Genomic DNA, 23,688 nt, shown 5'->3' with positions numbered 1-23,688 from the left:
ACCTCTCTAAAGTGAATTTCCTGTATCACTATTTTTTAAAATTTCAGTGCAGACTGTTGGGTGTATTCTGCACTATCCCAGTGGTATCTTTATACTTTAGAATATATTAATAAAAAATGTAAGCCGCAAAAGTAAATTGATATAGTATTACTGTATTTTCTTATTAATGAAAGCAAACATCATTATAACAAATAATCACATATCAAGTGGTGTGTTCCAGTTTGAAGCGTTATCAATCATTGTTGTGCTCTGATAAAAATAGTGCGCTATTAATGAATAAAGAAAATGCATTCCATTCAAGTAACAGTATTTAATCTTTGAACGTAGCATCGAAAGTAGCCTCGGCACTAAAGTAGCGAACACGTTTTGCTGAATCCCTGCTTCTTCAGGGCACATTCAATCCATAGGGTAAATGCAACGCAAGAGGTTCCAAATTAAATGGAATTAAGTCAATAATCAAATTAGCATGAAAACGTTGCATCCTGGACAGCGTGTTCCCACATGAACCATCTGGTCCACACCCGCAAAACCAAGTGCACTCTCATGAGCACTGCAACCATCTCATAAGAGTGCACTCTGTTTTGCGTGTGTTGATTAGGTGGTTCATGCAGGAACGCGCTGTCATTGCTAGAGTACTACTTTACATGCTCCAAAATGCATCTTGTGAATCGGGCCTCATGTGCGTAACCTATAAAGCGCTGCACCACTTCAACCTAAAGTGTCTTTCACCAAACCCATAATATCTAGTAGTACTTTGGCTCTCAGAAGCATCTCAAAGTAATAACCTTCAAGAATAATTCAACTCTTAAACAAGTATGTGCTGGAAACCAACCTAAGTTCTGGAATGCACTGCCACCTGGCTAAAATTGGCTCAATCCTTCCCTGTCTTAAGAAAGGTTCTTCTTTGGAAACATGAATTTTACAGATCCTTTGTATCAATATCATATTAACTAAGTTTTTCCTGTGTCTTTGATTTTAAGTTTTATGCTTTGTAATGTGCGTAACCTATAAAGTGCTGCACCACTTCAACCTAAAGTATCTTTCACTAAACCCATAATATATAGTAGTAGTTTGGCTCTCAGAGGCATCGCAAACTAATAACCTTCAAGAATAATTAAACTCTTAAACAAGTATGTGCTGGAAACCAACCTAAGTTCTGGAATGCACTGCCACCTGGCTAAAATTGGCTCCATCCTTCCCTGTCTTAAGAAAGGTTCTTCTTTGGAAACATGAATTTTACAGATCCTTTGTATCAATATCATATTAACTCAGTTTTTCCTTTGTCTTTGATTCTAAGTTTTATACTTTGTTTTATTCTTTGTTCATGAACGCTGTACTTTCTCACTTATGTCACCTCTTTCTAAAATGTGACGTTCATGTGACGCTCTTTGACACCCTTGGTTTAGTGTGAGCTGCATAAAATCTCACAGAATAATTTACATAAAATTGTCTCAAAAAGCCAATGCCCTTTAAGCCTTACTCCCTTGATGTACTCAGTCCAGGCTTCAGTGTTGGGTCTCAAGATCTCTGTGTTCTCTACCTGCTTTACCTGTCCTGTCGTCCCTGTGCTCGAATGCTTCTGATGGATACATCCGCCTATGTATTACTCTCCTTTTGAATGACCCCTTGCTCAGTATTTTGCAGAAATAATGTTTCATAGCTCTCCCACGTCTACAAGGACGGCACAATGGAACTGCTTTGTTCTCGACTTCATCTGAGCCATAAGAAGACCTCCTTGGCATGCTGATGTCCGTTCCTTTTTTCCCGTGCCATCGACGTTTTTTCTGGACTCTCCATTTCTTCGTAGTTTAACATTGTTACAGTCGTCTGTAATTGTAGCAGTGCGAGGGCTGCTCAGAAGAGGTCTAGGTTTGAACCTTGTAGGGAATGCAAGGGTCATATGTCAATCACGGACCCCCATGATGATTCTTTGGTGCCTGTTGTCCTACCACGACGTCTAGGGGTGTTCTTCGTGTTGCCTGATTAATCCGAATACCCTCAAGTAGAGGGAAGCGAACCTGTTCATGGCCATGGTGAAGAAGCAGAAGCGGGACCTGAGAAGAACAAGATAGGTCAAAGTGACGGACTCCGCACACCTCAACATCATTGAGGAAGCCCAAGAAGAACTGTTGTCGTGGCTCCAGACGTTGCTCTTCTAAGGACAAGTCACCGTAGTCTGGATCCCAGCTTTACAGCGTCACAGGGAGGATGAAGTCTCGCCTTCCACTTCACCTCAGGTGACTCCGGCTCATTCTCCGACTCAGAGGGGCTCTCCGGCACCTGGGGAACATCTCCAGCCCCAGCTCCGGTGTCTCGGGCGCCGCAGCCTGACCCAGCCGGATCCACACCCACCTTTTCTGGTTCCAGGTACGGATCCTTTCCATTTTTTTAATGCGATGTATGGCATGTTTGCCAGGGCGGCTAACTCTTCTGGCACGCCCTGTGAGACCGCTGTCATTCACCATGGGCTTACCACCACATTATGCCCAGGCACCTTTTATGCCATTTATGATGATGACCCCCAAATTCGCCTCTCCCGACGTCGAGGTTCTTGACACCGATACCATCCCAGAAGGGTAGGATGGATTATTCTCCGGCGCCGTCGGGCTCCTCTCCGGTGCCATCTCGACTCCGTGCGGCGTCTCCAGCTGTCACTGAAGGGCCTCCATCAACACCGGCTCCAAAGTCACCAGCGGTGCGTCTGGCTCCACCGACGCGATACCCAATATAAGGTCTAGAAGGGAGGCCAGAGTCTTTTGGAGGAGGAAGACTTCCAGGAGCAGCAGGAAGAGGCTGATAAAGATGAAATAGTGGATCACAGGGACTAGTTTGAAGGGCTTCAGGAAGCTAGTGGGCTGGATAATTTGCCAGAGTGGGAACCACCTTCTTCTAAGAGTCTTCCTTCATAGGCGATACCCTCCTCACACTGTCATCAGGAAGGCGGCTGAGCTTCCAGACTTGCAGTTGCTCACTGCGGAGATTAAATTGTACATCTTAACAGGTTCTTCACTCTCCTTCATCGATGATAGAGCCTGTGCTCCTATTTAATGAGGCTTTGACAGATCTCATTCTAGAAGTATACCAAATTCCTATGTCTGCCCCAGCTGTCCAGATCGGTCGATGGCAAGGCGGTACAAAGCTGCGCCTGGGGATCCAGATTTTTTATCTACACACCCGTCTCCTGAGAGCTTAGGGATTCAGGCATCATGCTCTTCGAAGCAATCTTCTGCCTCTTTCCCGTTCACTCCTGGAGATAGGGATTCAAAAAAGATGGAGCAGTGAAAAAGGTGTTTTCATCAGCCAGTATGGCTTTAAAGTAGACATATGCACGGTGCTTACTAGGTCGCTACATTCATGTGTTGATGAATTTGGCTAAAGAGGTGATCCCTAAACTTCCAGAGGATGTCCAGGGCCATTTTGCACCAGTGCTGTCAGACACTCAAGCTCCGGTCCGTCAGGTTATTCAATCTGGGATTGACACGGCTGACTCTGTTGCTAGAGTGATGGGCTCCTTAGTGGTCACTAGGAGGCACGCCTGGCTGAGGGGGCTCTGGTTTCTCTTCAGATGTTAAGACCACCCTTTTGTATTTACCTTTTGATGGCTCTAGACTTTTCGGATCCAAGGCGGACTCAGCGCTACATCGCTTTACTGATAGTAGAGCCACGCTAGATCACTAGACCTGCAGTCTCAACCTAGGGGCTTTGGTTACCGAAGATTTCGGGGCTTTGGAAAGCCTACTCCATTTCGGGCCCGGCAGCAGCAGCAGCAATAACAGCAGGCGAACCCGCTGTATAGAACATACAGAGGGAAAAGTAGATGTCGCCTGCGAGGTGAGGCTCGCCAACCAGTCTCTTCCTCCTCCTCTTCCTCTCCTGTTCCAACTATTTCCGCAGGGAAGCAGCTCTAAATACCCCATCTTAGAGCATGTTGGACCCGTGGGATGTCAGTTGTCCCATTTTCTACAAAATTTGAAATTTATTACATCAGATCTCTGGGTTTTGGATCTCATAGAAAATGGATATGCCCTTCTTTTCCAGGAGTTTCCCCCTCCTTTCCCTCCTCGTCAGGGTTGGTGTTCGGAGGACTGTCTGTTGCTTCTGCAGCAAGAGGTTCTATCTTTGCTACAGAAAGGTGCGATAGAGGTGGTTACGGAGCAGGAAAGAGTTTAGGGATGCTACTCCTGGTATTTCCTGATCCCACAAAAAGGACGGGCGATTGAGACCGATCCTAGACCTCAGGATCTTGACTTTTTACCTCAAACAGGAGAAATTCAAGAAGTTGACCCTAGCTCAGGTTCTTCTGGTGCTGCAGCAGGAAGACTAGATCGTGTCGATCGATTTACAGGATGTGTATTTTCATATTCCCATCCAGAAGTCACATCGGAAGTATCTCCGCTTTACGGTGGGATCCCAACATTACCAATTAGCGGCATTTTGTTCAGTCTTACATCCGCACCACGGGTTTTCACAATGAGGATGGTGGTGGTGGCGGCACATCTCAGGAGATCCCAGTTTTCCCCTATTTAGATGACTGACTGACCAAAGTGGAGTCATCATAGATGGTGCTGCAACATCTGCAAGTGACAGCGCAGCTTTTGTTCAGCTTGGGTTTTGCAATAAATGTACCCAAATTTCACCTGGTGCCCTCTAAGCGCAACTTGTTCATAGGGGCAGTACTGGACTCTATTGTGTCGTGCTGTCTTAGCCTGGATTTCTATAATCCTCTATCACTTAAATGTTTTAAGATGGAGCGGCTGTTTTAGTCTGAAGGTTCTGCACTTGCTCGGTCTGTTTGCTAACTGCTTACTGTTGGTCAATCGTGCACGCTGGCGCATGAGGGCACTCCAGTGGTTTCAACACAACGGAGATCTCAGGAAGGTCGTCAGAATCTCCAGAGACACTGCAGCCGAGCTGCCATGCTGGAGTGTTCCAGGCAACCTGTCTCAAGGGAAGCCTTTTCAACCTCCTTCACCTGTGGCCACAGTGATAACAGATGCCTCCACTCCGGGGAGGGGAGCTCATTTGGAGGATCTAGAGGCCAAGGGCCTTTGGTCTCCAGAGGAAAGATTGTTTCACATCAATCTTCTAGAATTGCGGGCGATTCGTTTGGCTCTCAAGGCATTTCTTCCCTCCCTTCGCGGTCAGTCAGTTGAGGTCCTGATGGATAACACTACCGCAATGTGGTACATCAAAAAACAGGGAGGAGTAGGGCGTTATCGTTTCTGCAGAGGCTCTGCGACTCTGGTCCTGGGCTCAGGACCATCAGGTTTATGTAATTGCAAATCATCTGGCCGGGGTGCTGCATGTGCGTGCAGACAGTCTCAGTCTGCAATACTCAGCCGATCTCGAGTGGCGTCTTCATCCAGAGGTGGTCCATCACATTTTCAGAATGTGAGGGTTTCCTCGGTTGGACCTATTTGCCACTCACGAGAGCATTCACTGCCCGTCGTTCTGCAGTCTCCAGTATCCAATGCGGGGAGCGTTAGGGGATACTTTTCAGATAGATTGGGGGTCTCAGCTTCTTTAAGTGTTCCCTCCTATACCCTTGATTCCTTGGGTTCGGAGGAAGGTTCGCCAAGACCGGGCCCAAGTCATATTGATTGCTCCGGATTGCCCAAGAAGGGTGTGGTACAGACCTTTTTCACCTCTCATTGCACATTCCATATCCTTTCAGGGCAGACCTCCCCTTGCAGTCGCAGGGGCAGGGGCAGGTTCTACACCCCCACCTCCAGAGCCTGCACCTTCATGCCTGGAGATTGAATGGGGCAACCTGAGTTATTTCTCTCTCCCACCGGATGTGGTGGATGTTATATTATCATCCAGGAGACACTCCCAACAAATCTGTTTGTATGTGGTCCCTGTTCGGTAAATGGTGTAGCGAGATATCAATTGAGCCTTTGCTGGCCCGTTTATCTGATATTCTGAGTGTCGCTCTTTCTTTGGCTCAACATGGTTGCGCAGTAGCAACTGTTAAAGGCTACTTGTCTGCTTTGTCAGCTTTTCTTTGCTTACCAGACCAACCCTTCTTGTTTGTCTCCCATAGTCATGAGGTTTATTAGGGTCTCACTAACCGGTTTCCTCCCACTCAATTTATCATGCCTCAGTGGGATTTAAATTTAGTTCTTACTTTCCTGATGGGTCCCCCATGAGCCAATGCATAGTTGCCCGTTGAGACTGTATCATTTCATTCAAGACAACTTTTCTAATTGCAATTTCTTCTGCCAGGAGGGTTGTGAGCTACAAGATCTTAGTTCTAAGCCTCCGTTTACCTCCATTCTTGCGGATAAGATGGTTCTTGGGACCAGAGCTGCTTTCCTGCCTAATGTGGTCACTCCCTTCCACTTAGGGCAATCAATCTTATTTAAAAAGGTGAGGAATCCACAGGCAGATACTGTATCCACCATAAAAAGCGTTACCAAAGATAAGTAACTTGTTCGTACTGTTGAATGATTGTTTAATGACTGCCTGGCTGTACTGCAAAAGTGATTTCCACACACCAGACAGACTGTCACATATGATTCCTGATGTTTAACTTACTTCTTTTTGGCACTATTTTGCAAAACTGTGTGCTCAGATCTTCTATTTGGTATGGGTGCCACTGCATTGCTGTGGTTCCAGTTTGCTAATGCCTCTGCAGTTGGCCTCTACATGAGAATACTGAATTAGTGCACACTTTATACTCCTGCATATTTTTTGGTTCTCGCCCATTGGCTGCAAATCTGTTGCTGACAGAACCCCTTACACGAGTCTGGAATGTTGAAAAAATTCTGTGGATTACCCCAAAAAAAATACATGTAGGATTTCTGAGGCCAGGGATAAACTGCTGGCAGTGAGTGTTGCTGCACGTGTGCTATGTATGCTTTGTTCTTTCTGTTAAGGGGTCCACCTGCAGGCATGAATTTTGACTTTACAAAAGAAATTGTGTGGCACATAATAGTAGTGTATTGTTGCATTAAGCATTGGTCTGCTGTTAGTAATGACAAGCTATTTGCTCAGTTTGTGCACCTCCACATAGTGATGACTGCAGACTGGTGCGCACTTTTTGAGATGTGCATCGCAAGTAATTTTGTGATCAGTTTTCTTGTATATAATGGTAAATTTGTTTGTGCCACAGTGATGTTCTAAAGCAAGTCTAAAGGTAGATATGGCCTTGGTGATAGAAAGTTATGACTTCTTTGTAATGGGAACAGAAATATCAGGGTCCCTGCTAAAAAACTGTATTGCCTGCCATCAACAGAAAAGCCAAAGTCCCAACAGATGTCTGAAACAGTTCTGATGAGATAAGAATAATTGGTTGATACTTTGAGACCAGCAGTATTCCGGGTAGTCTGTTGTAGTGTGTGTGCTAATTCAGTTTCCCAAAAATGAGGAATGTCAGAATGCCGTAGGGATGCTGTAGAGATGACCATCTTGTTGCAACTTTTGCATGTTGACCGTAATTTCCCGCAGCCCATACATGGCGAAGGCTGCCTGGTTCACCGCCTCACCTTAGCTTTCAATTCTCTCTCTGTTTATAGTCGCCAAAGAATGGTAGTAGTGATTCTAGCACAGTGTACCATGTACAATGAATGCACAAGTACTGACCTTTCTGAGTTTTTCGGATTTGTAATTTATTTGTACAGCCTAAATCATCTTTGTCAAGTCAGTGAACAAATCATTGCACATGTAATAGGTGTTAAGAAGAAAGCATTTGTTGTCGTTTTGACAATTAGTTTTCTTGTTCTTCTTTAAGCTGTATAATGATGAAAATTTGCCTATCTGTAGTGCTGGTAAGTTTAATTTCATTTAAGGACACGGGTGAAGATTATGCCTTCTTCCTTCGCTTTATTTTCCATAGCAGCATATTTTTAAAACACTATAACTACATTTCCCATGAACAATAGTGAAAGCAAAAGTTTCAAACAGGAGTCCTTCCTCACTGTCCGCACTCAAGTTAGCCAGCATAGTCCCTCCACGCGGTTTCCTCTTTCTTTGCGCGAACCATTTCCGTCATATTTGACGCTTCTTGTTTGGAAACCATCATTTCCTGCAAAATGGGTATTGTCAGGGGACTAAGCTGGAACCAATTGCAGTATAGCACAAGCAACAACAACAGGAGTAAATAACTTAACTCATTACCACAGCTCCAAAGACCCATGAATGACGTACTTGCATTAGAAGGGGGCGGTCCAAATCTGCAGAGGTTATTGGACTGGATAATCCTCGCCTCCGTGTCCTTAATAGAATTGAAACTTACCAGCCCTACAGCTAGGCAAATTTTCATTCTATGTCCGGACCGGAGGCTCAGATTATGCCAGTTTAAAGCTTGTCAACTACTGGCCTTGCTACCTCCAGTACTGGTTTGAAATAAAACCTCTTAAAGGTGGAGTTGGAGGACCAGGTCTTGCACACCTAGGGAAAAAGCCTTGGAGGCCATCGCTCCTCTTGCCGAGTGAGCTGCTTAGTATTAATCCCCGCCTCCTGCATAACCCAACACACTTATCTTGCGATGGCCGGGGACAAGACTGCCCTTTACGGTTTACGTAGCTTAATAAGCTGCTTCTCACCCGGAGGGCGGGCTTCCTCAGTCAATTCTTCATAAGCTCGGTGGCACTGCACCACACACAGCTTAGGGGAGTCCGGAAAAGCTGGGTACGAAATTACCCTGGTATAACTCTTAGTCCTTCTACTTACCGTGAACGATACCCCTTCCGGGGAAAACACTCTGCTGAGAGGTCCAAAGCCCTCACGTCTGAGATGCGTCTGCACGAGACCAGACATAACCGCATTGCCACTTTGGCTGTTACCTCCATACGGGACAGAAACCTATTTGGTTGCTAAGAAAGAAATAGATTCAACACCCGGTTCACGTACCAAAGGACAGACTACAGAGGCTCCGGAGGGAGAGAGAGGGAAGGAACCCACCGGGATGCTCCGCTGTGCAGCAAATTGCCCCTTTTGGAGGAGAGCAGAGACCTCCGCCCACCAGCTCGGTATTGCGCTGCGAGAATGAAATGGGATGGGTTAGCTGACGTGGACGGCCATGAAACTCCAACCGGAAGCCCTCTACCTTCTGCAACACCCAAGCAACGCTTGTGAGGGAAACCCAAGCCGTGAAAAACAGCGTCAAGCACCCTCCCACCTGCAAGCTGCAGAGGGTATTACACTCTCCTCTTCCAGCACCCTGTTGCAGGCCTTTTTGGCCTCCCCGGCCACGGAACTTCTGACCTCTGGTGGGGTAAAAATTGTTGAAGCGGGCATTATCTTGATATTGCCCTCGCCTGGAGCCTTGCTCCCTGTCAGAGTTGGAGAAGCGACTGGCTGTGCGACCCCTGGACAACCGGCCCCTTGGAAAACCCGGGGAGTAAAGACCTTCCTGATGTTTGACTGGGCTCTGTCAAGTGAGGTGAAAGTCAGCACAAACTTTCCCAACTTTTTGACGAATGGGTCGCCAAATAAGCCCCCCTGTGCCACAGCGCCTGCCTCCGAGAGCCAGGTCACCTAACTTGGGGTTTACCTTATAAGGAGGGACCGCCTCCTCTCCGTGGAGAGTGCACAATTCGCAATTCCAATAATCATGATTGCGCACTGCGCCCAGCTCGAGAACTTCTGGGGAGATAAGGGCAATTGACACCTTGGCCTCTTCAGCCATGTCTAGAATTTTGGTGACCGGCCCCTCTGCATCCAGCAGTTTGTCTTGGCACGTACGCCAGGAGTGATCAATACCCTTCTCGGGGTCCAGTAAAAATTTTGCTAGGAAGGTTGCCATCTTGGGATTTATCTCTTTTTTTAAGGCCACCTTTCCCTCCAAACTGGGGCAGGGACACTCAGCACCTAGGTGGCTGCGGTCGTCCTTGTCCATTGGCTTGCGCTGACGGCTTGCCACATACTGGGTCACTTTATCCCCGGGAATCCAATCCGAAGACCTGGGGTGGACAATGTCGTCCGGATCCAACATATCTGAGGCCCCCACTGGAGCAGGAGTGGGCATCGGCAGCAAAGACCTAGAGGAGCCCGCTTCCTCAACATTTCCCCGGGGGGAGTCACCATTATCAAAGGGGTCAGGGGAAGCGGAGGCGTTGAGGTGCAGTCGGCGGGGGGCTCCGGGTCATGCTGCGATGGGCACCCGCATCAAGAACACCTGCTTCAGATGGGCAAAGGCATCTACATCCACCCCTTGAGGACATGATTTCTTAGCAGGGGAAGAACCAGTAGATTTAGGCGCAGGAGGGACTTAGGAGTAGCTGGCAGGGGAGCAGACTACTTTGCGCATTCCTTCGCTATGTGCACTGAAAGGCATTGCTCCAAAGGCTCCATGGCCTGGTTGACAGCCCTGTAGATTGAGTCATCCACCGCCTGGTAAAAGTAATCATCCCAGGGTAGGTACGCCAAAGGATCCTCCTCCTGATACTGATCTTGCTCCAACTGCATGTCTTAGGTTAACAGAGTTATAGTATAGGTAAGTATATCAGGAGCACCGGCAGCTTGGTGCTGAGAGCACTCTTAGGCACTCTGTTTACAAGCTGGGAGGGAGCCCAGACAAACAGGGGTGGCCAAGGGCACATGATTAATGGGCAGAGCCCTAGGGACACACAAGCCCTCTGATCACAGGTCAGCCACCCGGGACAGTGTCCTATAGGCACCACAAGTCACGGTGTAATTGTGACCCCGTAGGGTGTTCCAAAATGCCTTGCAGACCGTCAGGAGGGCGTTCAATGAAAACCAGGGAAAATATAGACCCCAGAGGGCGTAAACCGGGTGGCAGGAGGCAAGGCAGAGCTCCCTCCAGGCAGCGCTCGTCAGGAATGTAATGCTAGTGCCTGACTTGTGCTGCCCATAGAGAGTGTAATACGCCCCCTGGCGGCGGGAGGACCAAACCGCACCTCGCAGGGAAGCAGTCACGTAAGGTACGTTTAAAAACATTCCGGTAACTAAAGGGAATCTGAATAAACAGAAATAACACAAAGCTCTAGCTAAACGCCACCAAATTAGCCAGATAACCCCCACAAAAGAAGAAGTAAAGAAAATAGACTTATCTGCTGCTGAGCAGCGAAGAAAGAGGAAGAGGAAACAGCGTTGAGGGACTAGGCTGGCTGACTGGAGTGCGGACAGCGAGGAAGGACTCCTGTTTGAGACTTTTGCTTTCCCTATTGTTCATGGGAAATGTAGTTGTTATAGTGTTTTAAAATATATGCTGCCAAGGAAGAGGGCATAATCTGAGCCTCCGGTCCGGACATAGAATTACCCTGGGTGTAAGCACTTACTTTGATCCTTTTGCTTTCATTTCTTTTGACATGTTAATATAAACAAATGCAAAGGGCCCTTCTCATATTTTTGGCGGTGCATGTAATACTAGGAGCTCTTGGATTTTCTAAGCGTGTGCTGATTTATTCTTTTTCATATAATAATGCTTTGAAGTGGGATATCGTCATTTGGTTGCTATTGTCTTTTTCAGGAAATTTGCCTTAAGGATTCGGAGGTGGTTCTGTGCGGTGGATCTGAAAGTATGAGCCAGGCTCCATATGCTGTCCGAAACATCCGGTTTGGGACAAAATTTGGACAGGACCAAAAGGTTTGTTCTTTTTCTCTTCAAGTTTGTTGCTTTCAAAATTTGGCTCGAGAATCCATACACTTCAGTCCACAGCACTTGTGGAAAATAATTATTTTCAGTATGAAATACACCTAATGACTATAAACCCATATCTGTTATCTGCCTACCATGCTTACCCGGTGAAGTAATTTATGCTTGGGTGAGATGTACCTGCTTCTGCTTGGGCACCTTTTCCTGCTTTGTTGTAGTTATTTTCAGATTCATTTTCTCTCACCTGCTTCTAGTTACATGCCTGGTAGCTGCCTTCTTCCTTAACACTCCTGTTGCCTCATGTGGGTCAGGTATTGAGGGTGTTCCCTCTTTTGGGCCTGCTCCTCTGGAGCCACTGGTTGCAGCTTCCGTTTTTTGGCTTTGTAGTATTTGCTTTGGGGGTTATTGACCTTTTTGTTTACAGTCCTTATTGTTTTTGTTTCTCAACTTGGTCTTCCTTTATAGACATGTTAGTGGGTGATCATTATTGGTTGCTTCTGCTTTGATCGATGTTCATGATGTGAGACTGAGAGTGATGAAGAGCTATTGCTTTGATTACGGTATTTCATCACCAATAAGGTTGTTATTCCAATTTGGATTGTTTTGTATTTGAACCAAGAATTTTCTGCATGAAGACAACTCTATAGGTACACATGGAGGAAGTCTATTTTTTTTATTTTATTAGGGGTGCATCTTGTCTGCAGTTGTAGGGAAGTTGAGACTAGTAAGAAAACTAATGATCACCAGTTGATGCATTACATTTATTTTTCGATTCATATGAGGTAATCGTGTGCAATATCATTAATTTGATGATGTTTGTCTGCAGGTCAGGGGGCCGCAGTAGAATTTTCAAATACTTAAGTTAAATGGAGAAACTACAATACCTTCAAATTAAAAGGGGCACCAAATTTGCATTGCTTGCCACTCTGCAGATGAGGTCGCCTAAGTAGACACCATAGGCCGCCCGACCTTTTGGGCATTCTTTCCGTGTTTCCAAAGAAAGCTAATTACTTGAGAGTAATTTAGAAATCAGAAACCATCTTTGATGCACATATCTAATCCATTGAAAACTCAGGCTTTTTTAGTTTATTCAAATTAAAGCATGACATACCTTTCATAGATAGAAATTACAACCAAGCAATAATAGAAATCATAATATACACGGTTCCTATATGGAGATGCAGTCAGTTCCAAATAGCCCTGTGTCGGCAGGTGCAGAACGGCATTGTCCGCCTGGTCGTCAAGGTAAGTGAGTATTCAAGCATATCAATGGGGCTGTGAGTCCTTGTACTGGCTCCTGGTGGATAAATGCATTCCTTACAAACTACTTTGATTGGCATACAGGAGCATACAAGGAAGACCCCCCATCTTATTTGGGATACATTCTATTGCCTACATCCTGGCAAGAACATTTAGGCTTCCTAACCACCTGCTTTTGCTGGGCCGAAGTGTCACAAGTCCCTTGTGACACTTGTCACAAGTCCCTAATTATAAAATTCTTTGCCAGGGAATACTGGATTTAAGGAGGCCTAATTTACTGTCAAGACTAGGCATGAACAAAATTGTAGCTTTGTAGGTGTCATTTTGGTAATTTTGTACAGCAACATTTACTCCAAATCGCATAATTTTAGGGGGAAATTCTAACCTAACATCTACCATTCATGTCATTTTTCAATGTGAGCAGCTTTTCAGTTACATGTTTTACCCAACTGGACCGTTGACAGGCTTTCTGAGTGCAAAGCTACAAATTGATGATTTGCATATGGCCATGTCTGAACTGGGGTGGCTGAGTGAGCTAAAGAATGGTGATGGATTAAACCGAGATCAGTTGACTGGGGGTGAGTGTTTGATTGGCTCAAACGCTCCGTCCATCATCCCCTTTTGTATTGCTTTGTTCGCCCTAAGTTGGCAGGGTATGCTCAGACGTGAGTCCCTTACTCACTTGGCCACTGGATTCAAGATAGCCTGGCTGATGAGGATTATGAATCAGAAACCGGTCCCAGGATGCTTGTTTCCGGTTCAGGGAAGACATGGCTGGGCAGTTCGGGCTGGACTGTTCCCATGAGGCACAGGGCATACTGATTTGCATATGGCCATGTCTGAACTAGGGTGGCTGAGTGAGCTAAAGAATGGTAATGGATTAAACCCAGATCAGTTGACTGGGGGTGAGTGTTTAATTGGCTCAAACGCTCCGTCCATCATCCCCTTTTGTATCACAAATCTGAATGCAGGCGCGAGTTCCTTTAACATGAAAGCTCAACAAACCTTTCAGATGTATTTTATTTTTATATTTTTTATTTGAAATCTTTTCTTATTTTCACAATCAAACAATAACAATGACATCTACATGGACAATGAGAGCAGCAAAAGAGGAGGTTGAAAATATATTGATTTCTAGCAGATCAAAAGTGATGTCCAACAATGCTTCAAGGCCCCCTTGCCATCAGGTATTAATATAGTCTGTGAAAAAACAAGCTTGAGATAATTTACTGGCGTAGCTAAAAGATAGTCTTCCTCCATCAGGAACTTCTTTATCAAAAAGACTATAAAAGGGAAAGAAAATGAAGAAACAAGAACTGGAGGGGGGGTGGGAACAAGGGGGAAGGTTTTTTTGGGGGGACAATTCCCACAGGAACATATTAAGAAATACTCCTTAACCGTGACCATCGAAAACCCACCGCACCGGCAGAGAGGGGGAGAGGAGCAGGGAGGTCAAGGCGAGTACATTGCCTGACCTGACTCCCTCTAATAAGTCAGCCCCTCATGGAAGCAAGACTTTTTCAAATAATTGAAGTGCCCGTAGGTGGGGGGGGGGGGACGACGACAACAGAACGGGCATGCTCTAATCTAGATAAATGTTGCATTAGGGTTTGCCAGATACGCATGAATTTGGCATTCGTATGTGCAAGACGATTGGAGAGGAGCTCCATCGCCATTATGTGCCAGAGGCGGGTGAGCCACACAGAGGTGTTTGGGGGGGGGGGGCAGAGCTTTTTTCCAGTGCAGTGCAATGACCTGTTTTGCTTCTCCTAACATGTGAAGTATCAAACTCCAATCTGAGTGGGTCATAGCTTTGAGGGATTGAGGTTGAAGTCCCAGAACCATTATCCCTGGGGTATTCGGGATAGGAAATCCTATTATGTCTTTGTGGCTCAACACCTCTTTCCAAAAGATCGTCAATAGCGGGCATGACAACCATATGTGAATAAACAAGCCCATGTCTGCCTTGCAGCGCCAGCACTGGGCCTTAGAGGTGGGGAACATTTTCTGGAGGCGAAGGGGGGTGTAATACAAACAAGTCATTACTTTATAAGCCGTATCTTGTTGTGTGACACTCTTAAAAGTGTTAGGGATGTCTCTCCACAGCTGTTCCCAGTGTTTGGGGGGGCATCTTCAGTAATATCTATATGCCAATTCTGTTGATAAGAGTGAGGAGGTAGTGGGCGAGAGTGCTGCAGGACCCTTTAAGTAACTGGAGATAATGCTTAGCAAGCCGTCAAAGAATCGACTCAAACGAAGCAAGTGGCAGAGTGGCTCACAGTGTGTTTTCATGGGTATATAACCAGTGTCGAATTTGATAATATTGAAAGCGTGTCATAGCAGGTGGATTAAATAATTTGACCACTGTAGACCATAATTTAAAGACCTCTCCCTCAAAGGTCAGCTATCGTACAACACTTTCTGGCTAACCAGCTCTGAAAAGGGCTGGGGGCGTGTTGCGGGAGGGGAAGAAGAAAAGCCCACGGATGATCGCTACCCTATCCCATATCTCCTGGACCGTTCTTGTTGGGGTGGCAAAATAGGCACTGCGAGGGCACTGTCCTTTTTTTAGCCAGGCCAAGTCCTATTGGGGCGACTTGCCACAGCTCGGTCCATGTGAAATCAATATTTCTCGCTTTCGCTAACCACCCACTCTGAGATGAAATGCAACTCTGACGCCCAATAGTAAACTAGAAGGTATGGGTAGGCAAGACCCCCTTGGTCTTTTGGTGACATTAAAAGTTTGTTGGAGAATCTTGGTCTACCCTTGCCCCAGATGAAAGAGTTGACCTTTTTCTGGAGGCTCAAAATGTCTTGTTGGGTGACAGATGTCGGAAGTGCTACATAGCGGTATGATATCTTGGGCATGATAGACATCTTCACCGAATTAAGGCTGCAAAGCCATGATATAGGGAACGACTTTCATCTCCTAAGGTCTTCTATAATTGAGCGTCTACAGTTTGGCTAATTTGCTTGGGTCCAAGAATCCAATGTGGCGGTGATATTAAGGCCCAGCTATCAGATAGATTGGGAGGCCCACTGAAACGGGGAATGCGCACTAAGTTCTGTATCTCCTGGGGGAAAGAAGATTTAATGCCTGCGATTTACTAATGTTGATTTTTAGCCCCGATATATGTTCAAATTGGGAAAGTATGCTAAGCAAGGTGGGAAGGGAGCTCTCTGGGTCCGTAAGAGTCAGAGGTAGGTCGTCTTAGAAAAGAGCAACCTTATGCTCGATTCTGCTAATTGTATGCTCTTAATTGCTACAAACTGGTGTATTATAATTGCTAGGGGCTTCATTGCCAGGGCAAAGGGGACAAGGGGTATCCCTGACGAGTTCCCCTGTGAACTTGGGTTGGGGGCTAGCAGGCCATTAACTCTAATTTGTGCCGAAGGGGACATATAAGGAACCATAACGTGCGACATGATGACCGGTCCCAATCCTATCCTCTGCAGAACTACTCTGAGAAAGGTCCTGGCAACTCTATTAAATGTTTTCTCAGCGTCAAGTGAGAGCATAAATCCTAGGATATTTCACTGCTGGACCTTTTCCACCAGATGGACTATCCGCCTGATGTTGTCTGCCCCACAGGAAGGCCCAAGGTCGGGCCGGTCGCCTCCGCAAGGCCTGTGTCCAAGATGGTGGGTAAGGCTGCTCTCTCCGACCGCTCGCCACCTATCGGTCCCCAGCTCGTGACCAGAGCACAAGGCGGGCTGAAGTTGTAGGGCAGAGGGCTTGATGGTGCTCAGGAGAGGACCAGGTTGTGTCCCCTAGGTCCCGCAGATGTAATATGCTTCTACCTGGCTGCCGAGAGACGGAGAGACTGCAAATTGCGTCTTACTTCATCAGAGTCTTGGCCACGCCCCCTTATTTTTTAACCTAAGCTATTCAGGTAATTTTTTTCTCTCACAACTATAAATCTGATCTCTAACAGCAGTGTTTTGGATACTAACGACCCAAAATGTGCTCGAAATTGCACTTTCGTGGTGAATTTTAATTTTGCATAAAGACACTTATTTTGTGTTATTGCGCTGCAAAAAATTACGTTCTTTTGGCCATCCCTAGTTATAAAGGCAATACAATATCATTGGTTTAATTTTTAGATGAGACTTGAGAACTTTGGTTGATAATTCTCAGAGAGATATGATGTATGTTTTTAGTCAGTCGTCTACATTTAATTAAGTTTGTCTATAAAAAAAAAAACCTCTGTTAGGTGATCAAATTTATCTTGTTCTCCTGCTTACCTCATGTCTACCTTTGACAATGAATGTGAAATATCGGGCATGTAATGCGAGAGTGCAATTAAAAGCAATACCTCGTTGATCAACATAACCTAAACCTCATCTCACCAAGATGAGGCCTCAGTCCCTAGCCTCAGGATAGTTCTCTGGTTGAGAAATATATGGCATGCTGTCCTTCAAGATTCTTCACACTATATGCAGTGACATACAAAAAGATGATAGATGGAATGCTTGAGTAAAGCTCAGTTGAGTTTTTTGTGCCCTCAATTGTAGTTCGCACTAAAGTATACGAAAATTGATAGATAGAATATCTGAATTAATCTCAGCCACTGGTAATTACTCCAGCCGTATCTCAGTCCATCATTATGTTGCACACCATGCTGCCTATGTTTGGACCCAGCCGTATGCAAGTAAGTCTTGACATGCCAGTTCCTCCCTGAACTGGAGGAAAACAGCCTTTACCACGAAGGCTGAACAACGAATAGCCTTTACAATGAAGGCTGAACCACGCAAGACATACAGCGCATATGAGTTTTTAGGCATATGCCCAGTAGGACTTTCAGACTGATGGAAGCAGGAAGAGATTACAATGAGGTAAGTGGGGGGGGGGGGGGGGGGGGGGGATATCTGGGTTATTGTAAGTGGGGAGGGGGGTCAGTGTTTTGTGGGCTGAGGCTGGGTCAGTGTTTTGTGGGCTGAGGCTGGGTCAGGGTTGTTTTAAGTGGGGCTGGGGGAATGGGTCGTGGTTATTTAAAGTTGGGCTGGGAGGAGAGTCGTGGTTATTTAAAGCTGGGCTGGGCCGGGGTACTTTTGTGGGCGGGGGGGAGGGGTTGTTTTGTGGGCTAGGGGTGGGCCAGGGTTATTTAAAGTGGGGCTGGTTCGGGGTTGCTCTGTGGGCTGAGGGTAGGTCTGGGTTCGCTTTCTGGGCTGGGGGGTGGGTCGGGAGTAGTTTTCTGGGCTGGGGGTGTTCGGGGTAGTTTTCAGGGCTTGGGGCCTTTTTAGGGCGGGCCGGGGATCGTAATACCTATTAGGACTTGTGGCGGGTGCTGCTGGGTAGTTTTATAGCTTTGGGGGTCTTTTTTAGGGCTGTGGGGAGAGCAGGGGTGAAAATATTAATAGGGATTGGGGAGGGGGAAGTTGAGTAGTTTAGGAACTCAGGCCGGGGGCACGGGTCTGGATGTTAAGACTTACCTGTGAATTCTTAACTATGGATATGTGTTTACCATATATGCCTTAACAACGCAAGATTCATTGTAAAGGCATGCATGGTGAAGGCATATTCGTGGTTAAGAATTTTGTTGTTCAGCCTGTGTGGAACCAGCATGTCTGGTAAACGCAGGCGCGGTTCCATCATACAACATTTATTATTATTTATTTATTTTAATTATTTATATAGCGCAGCTGATACCTTGCAGGCTTCCTGGCGCTGAGGAAAAGATACTATACTGAGGAGGAGCACAGTGAGTTGGACGGGGAGGTCTAAGGGAAGAGCCAGGTCTTAATGCACTTCCTGAATGGGAGAAGTTGAGGGGTTTGGCGTATTTTAATGGGCAGGCTGTTCCATAACTTGGCAGCTGCGACCCTAAAAGATCTACCCCCGGTTCTGGCCTTATTGTATCTGGGCACCCTTACCAGATACGCCGAGGAAGACCGTAGATCTCTAGTAGGGGTGTACCACTGAAACAAGGTTTGCAGGGGCCTGGGCCCGAGTCCGTGTAGGGCCTTGAATACAATGCAAAGGGACTTAAAGGCCACCCGCTGCTTTAGTGGTAACCAGTGCAATTCGGCCAGTGCCATCCATGAACTGGAATACAAGCAACCTAATACCGGTATAAGGCCTGTTGGCATAATACACACTTTGACTTTTCCCAAAAAGCCACACCAGCTACTGGAAAGCATTTCTGGCTTGTGGCTGTCTCATGCATTTCTGTTTGAGTGGATAAAACTCAATTTCAATCAAACTAGCTTTATGGAGCATTTCAAAATTGAGCCCAGGTCCAGGATCTACACTGTGAACTGCTTACATGGTGAGGTATACTGGGGTCAACATGGTGCGGCTGTCACTTTCACAAATTGCATGTTTAGTCATTTTTGCAGAGTTTTTAGCGTGACCTAGAGATGGACCCTCTGTTCTACATGACCTAATATTTACTTTGCATTACTTTTATAGCCATATTTGGATTCCACAACCAACCTGATCCTATTATAAAAATTATATTGCTCAGATGCGGTCACCTCAGATGATTTACATCCGAACCAATGGTTCCCTATAAAAGCTCCACTCACTGTTACAAAATATTTTGGGGAAGCCATCCAGTGTGTACTGTTTTTCTACCACTAAGCGCCAGTCCATATTACTTCTCCTTGTCTACTTGTTGTGGGCTAGCTCATTTCAGCACAGTTTCCCTCTTGGCCACCACTAAACCCTAGTACACAAATAGTTGTGATACTTGTCCACTACATACCCAATATTACCATAGATGTTTCTGAATGTAATTACTGTCCAAGCTCTACCTTAACTTGAATCCTTGTCCAGTATTTGGCGACGATTGGGCATCTCTGCAGAATATGGACCTGAAGAGAAAGAGAGATTGAGGAGACTATGGCATCTAGGAGATCTTGGACTGAAGAGCCTTTGCTTTATCAAATCGCCTGCTCTCAACATCTCATGAAAGGAAGTTGGGAGCACCTCTGCCAGTGCAAAAGGCTCCATCTTCCTTAGACATACCAAGAAAAGGGAATAAGGCTTCATCACACTGCTGATAAAATAACTCCCACCACACCGCTGCCAAAAGCGCTTGCAGACACTGTACCCGCAAGTCTATGTGCAAGTCCACCTGCAAATGTGTTCATAAGCATTGTACCTAGTCAATCCTTTAGATGATGGGAAGTATTACTGAAATTCCCAAAAGAAGGATTAGGTGAGCCCATTCTGCTGAGTAAGACTAGAGGGACAGCATGGTCATCTGATCATATGAGGCAGGTGTGGAATACTGCTCCAGACTAACTAGCAGCATGGAGCACCACCCTCCTGTACCCAGTCACCTGAGCCTCCCCTAGCCTACACGGAGGTAAATGCCAACCAAAAGTAATGAACGTTTAACTCCAGCCCTATCATGAATTCTTATGTCCAGATTAAACACACTCTTCCCAATTATGTGTCCAGTTATATAGTTATGACTTGTTCGTAATCTGTTTTATGATTTTATATTTGCTTTTATATCTTTGACTGCTTCCAAGATCAGACCGTCCGAAGTGTAACTGAATAAAAACTGTAAGATAAAATGTCAAAAGCCCTCAAACACTTTTAATAAACCAATACTTTCATCTTTGTGTGCACAAGTGTGTTTTAAAATGCCCCAGCCGACTACTACAGTACTAAAGGTTTTTAATCGAGACACTGTGTTTTTCAAGCATTTGGTTTAGAACACATTTGCTTTATTGCATTAGGGCACTGTTGGTGTATTATATACATATACATTACAACCCTCCACCTCTTATGCTGTGCACATGCATCTCTATGCCACAGAATAATATGTGCCCAGGTCTGGATTATCACACGGGAAAATGTATTTGCTGCATATTCTATATCCCTATTTCTACCGAATCCATTTTACTCAGTCTGGCTCCCTCTGAGGTATCATCAGAAAAACGTTTGAAAGAGGGTCTCAGCCCATGTTTAAAGACCAATACATAGGCACAACCCCCAAAGGATACACTAGCAAAAACAAGAAATGTCTAGTGGGATCAACTATACGTCCTATTAACGACACAACTAGATAATCTGAAAGATAGTGAGAGAGAGTATTCCCGTGTGTCCTAGAGGCACAGCAAAGATATCACCAGGGTATAAAAAGTACCCATCAGTTTCCGTTCGGTACCGCCGTTATCATCATATGGGTTCTCCTCACACCAAGGAGAATATGCTCGCAGCCACTAGATGTTCGAGTGGTTGCCGCCAGACCATTGGAAAAATAAATTGTAATAGGGGGTACCAAAACCAATGTATTGAGGTAACTGAGCTGCAGTGCGTGATTGAGTGAGAGTGAAAAAGTGATAAGGTGTATAAAATTGGATAGAGGACAGCAAAGAAAATTTATTAATATCTCTCAAGTCTTCCAAACTTTAAAAACAGTGCAAAATAACAGCAGATTCACCAAATTACTGCTTTCTTAAATTATAGGTCGACATGTTTCAGCAGAAGTGGATACTATATCAGTTAGTTCCCAAGCATAGCAATAATTCAAGCGGGTCCCAGATTTTGCAGATAGCAGAGGACCAGATTAAAATGAGTGGTATTGTCAAATCCTTTTGTCAGGTGTCAAAGATGGGATCTCTATTAGTTAAACCAGCAACTTATTTAACACCTTGAATAATACCTTTTTTCTCATTTCTTTGAGAAATATGATGTTGGTGACCTCTTATGGGTTGACAGTTAGATAATGCGATTATTCCGCTCTAACATCTTTTTGAAAATCTATTGGGGGAATTAGGTTTCCTCTAAATTGATAAGCAAAGTGACTCAGATGACCAAAGAGATTTGAATACTAAGTCAGCCTTGAAAAGTCCAGTAAGCTTGTCTCCGCTTTTATTTAGTGCATCCTCCCACAAACATACAATATGCAGTGAGAACTGACCTATTCTTGAAGACGGAGCACTGTATTTGCAAGCTTCCATGCACACACAAACCAAAATATAACTCCAAGCATTTATATATATTGATAATACATGAACACCCATAAGCGCAGGCACCTATGTATTGAAGGAAACTCATAGGGGCACATATGCATAACATCTTATAAATAACACCTTTACACTATCCTGGATTTTTATTATTTTCCATGCCGATACTTCTAATCCCATAATCGTAAAAGAAAGTCAGTATGCACAAGGTCATTAGGTAAAAACTAAAAACGACTATGTGTCGCACATAACATTGGACAATTGGTAGCTATGCCCATATTTAAATTCACCAACACAAAAAAAAGATGGATGGAATGCTGAACATTGTCAAACATTCACTCCCAGTCACAGATCTGGGTTTAATCCATCGTTCTTTGCCCACGATGCCACCAGTTTGGACCCAGCCATATGCAAATCAGTCGTGACCCTGCTCCTCATTGGAACAAACCAACTGGAATTGCCAGGTCCTCCTGGGACTGGAAAACCAGCATCCTGGGACTGTTTTTGGGGTATCGCCCTTCGTCAGTCAGGCTACCTTGAATTAATTGGCGCAGTGAGCACCAGCCCCCCATCTGGGCATACCCTTCTCACTTAAGCGACCATAGCAACACAAAAAACTGATGGACAGAATGCTGAACATTGTCAAATATTCCTTTCCCCAAACTCCAGTCACAGATCTGGATTAAATCCATCATTTTTTTGCTCACCATGCCATCCCAGTTTGGATCCAGCCATATATACTGGGGGTGAATGTTTGACCGTATTCAGCATTTCGACCAGCATCTTTTTGCTGTACTGGAATGGAATGGTGTGGTGTGATGAGCAAAAAAGATGGATTTAGGTCCAGATCTCTGTACTGGGAGTGAATGTTCAGCACTCCGTTCATCTTTTTGTGTTTCCATATTTAACTATACACAGAGGTGGCTGAATGCAAAATAAAAACATAAAGTTGGCCCCCATATAATGAAGACACTTTGACCATTTTTTGAATGTTTTTGCCTTTTCAAAGATTTCATGAAGACAAACCTAGAAATCAATTATAATTTTGCCTTTTCCTCATGCTCTTTATTAGAATTATTATAGTATTTACAGATTGACCCCTTTGACCATGTGCTCCAATTATTCTTAGAATCCTTATTATTCTTCTGGAATCAACTTTAAACTGCAAGTGGTTTGTCTTGTGGATAAAGGACACAACTATTTCTGTTTGTGCTTTGTTCCTTACTTAGATGGAAGACACTTTGTGGGCCGGACTTACTGATTTACATATTAAAACTCCAATGGGTATCACTGCTGAAAACCTGGCTGAAAAGTACAAGATCAGCAGAGAAGATTGTGATAGATATGCAATCAAAACACAGCAGAGATGGAAAGCTGGTGAGTATGCAGAAGTCAGGTGTTTGCCCTTTTGGTATTTTTAGGTCGAGCATTTGAGACCTGTTCTTGCTTCACTTATGGTCTGAAAGCCATCCCCCTACTTATGACTTGTTTGTTTTAGTGTCCTTTAAAAATCCTTGCTTGCTAGTGGTCAGTCCGGCCTCTTTGTCCCTTCTTTTTCTCTTCCGTTCCTCCCACGCAGCAGAGACTAAGTACTGTCTCACTACGCTATGGTTCTTTATCTGTTCTTTGGGGGGCTATTTTTTTCTTCGTTTCCTACTGTGGTATTGTTTGCCTGTGTTCAGCTTCGGCGCCATACCAGGTTACATTGTAATATAGCACTCCTCCCTCCCACCACCTTTTAATGCCTCAGTTTTCTCAGTGCTGCTTCCTGCACCATGCCTCCTGCTCCGTTGCCCCGGACATGGCCTGGCTCTGGTCTATGCAGAGAACTGCAGGTATGAGCTTTTTCTACCAGCGCGGCGCCCGCTTCACAAGAACTGCGCTAGTTTCGCTTTTGTTGTCTTTGTCCCCTTTCCTCCCTCTCTTCTCTCCCTCCCCCGCCC

The 23,688-nt window shown here is 45.2% G+C and overlaps 1 protein-coding gene across 1 annotated transcript in view; it reads left to right on the top strand.

The window, feature by feature from the left end:
- The window catches only part of ACAA2 (acetyl-CoA acyltransferase 2), a 111,649-nt gene that overhangs the window by 40,787 nt on the left and 47,174 nt on the right, over positions 1 to 23,688 (top strand). Inside the window, exons 4-5 of the mRNA XM_086960376.1 lie at positions 11,435 to 11,551; positions 22,975 to 23,122. Coding sequence (XP_086816502.1) covers positions 11,435 to 11,551; positions 22,975 to 23,122 — 265 coding nt within the window. The remainder of the gene's footprint in view (positions 1 to 11,434; positions 11,552 to 22,974; positions 23,123 to 23,688) is intronic.

Source organism: Lissotriton vulgaris, chromosome 3_1 (assembly GCF_964263255.1).
Source record: "Lissotriton vulgaris chromosome 3_1, aLisVul1.2, whole genome shotgun sequence".
In the NCBI taxonomy this organism is placed as follows: Eukaryota; Metazoa; Chordata; class Amphibia; order Caudata; family Salamandridae; genus Lissotriton; species Lissotriton vulgaris.
The sequence above is the reverse complement of the archived record's forward strand: the minus strand, read 5'-3'. Positions and strand labels throughout refer to the sequence as shown.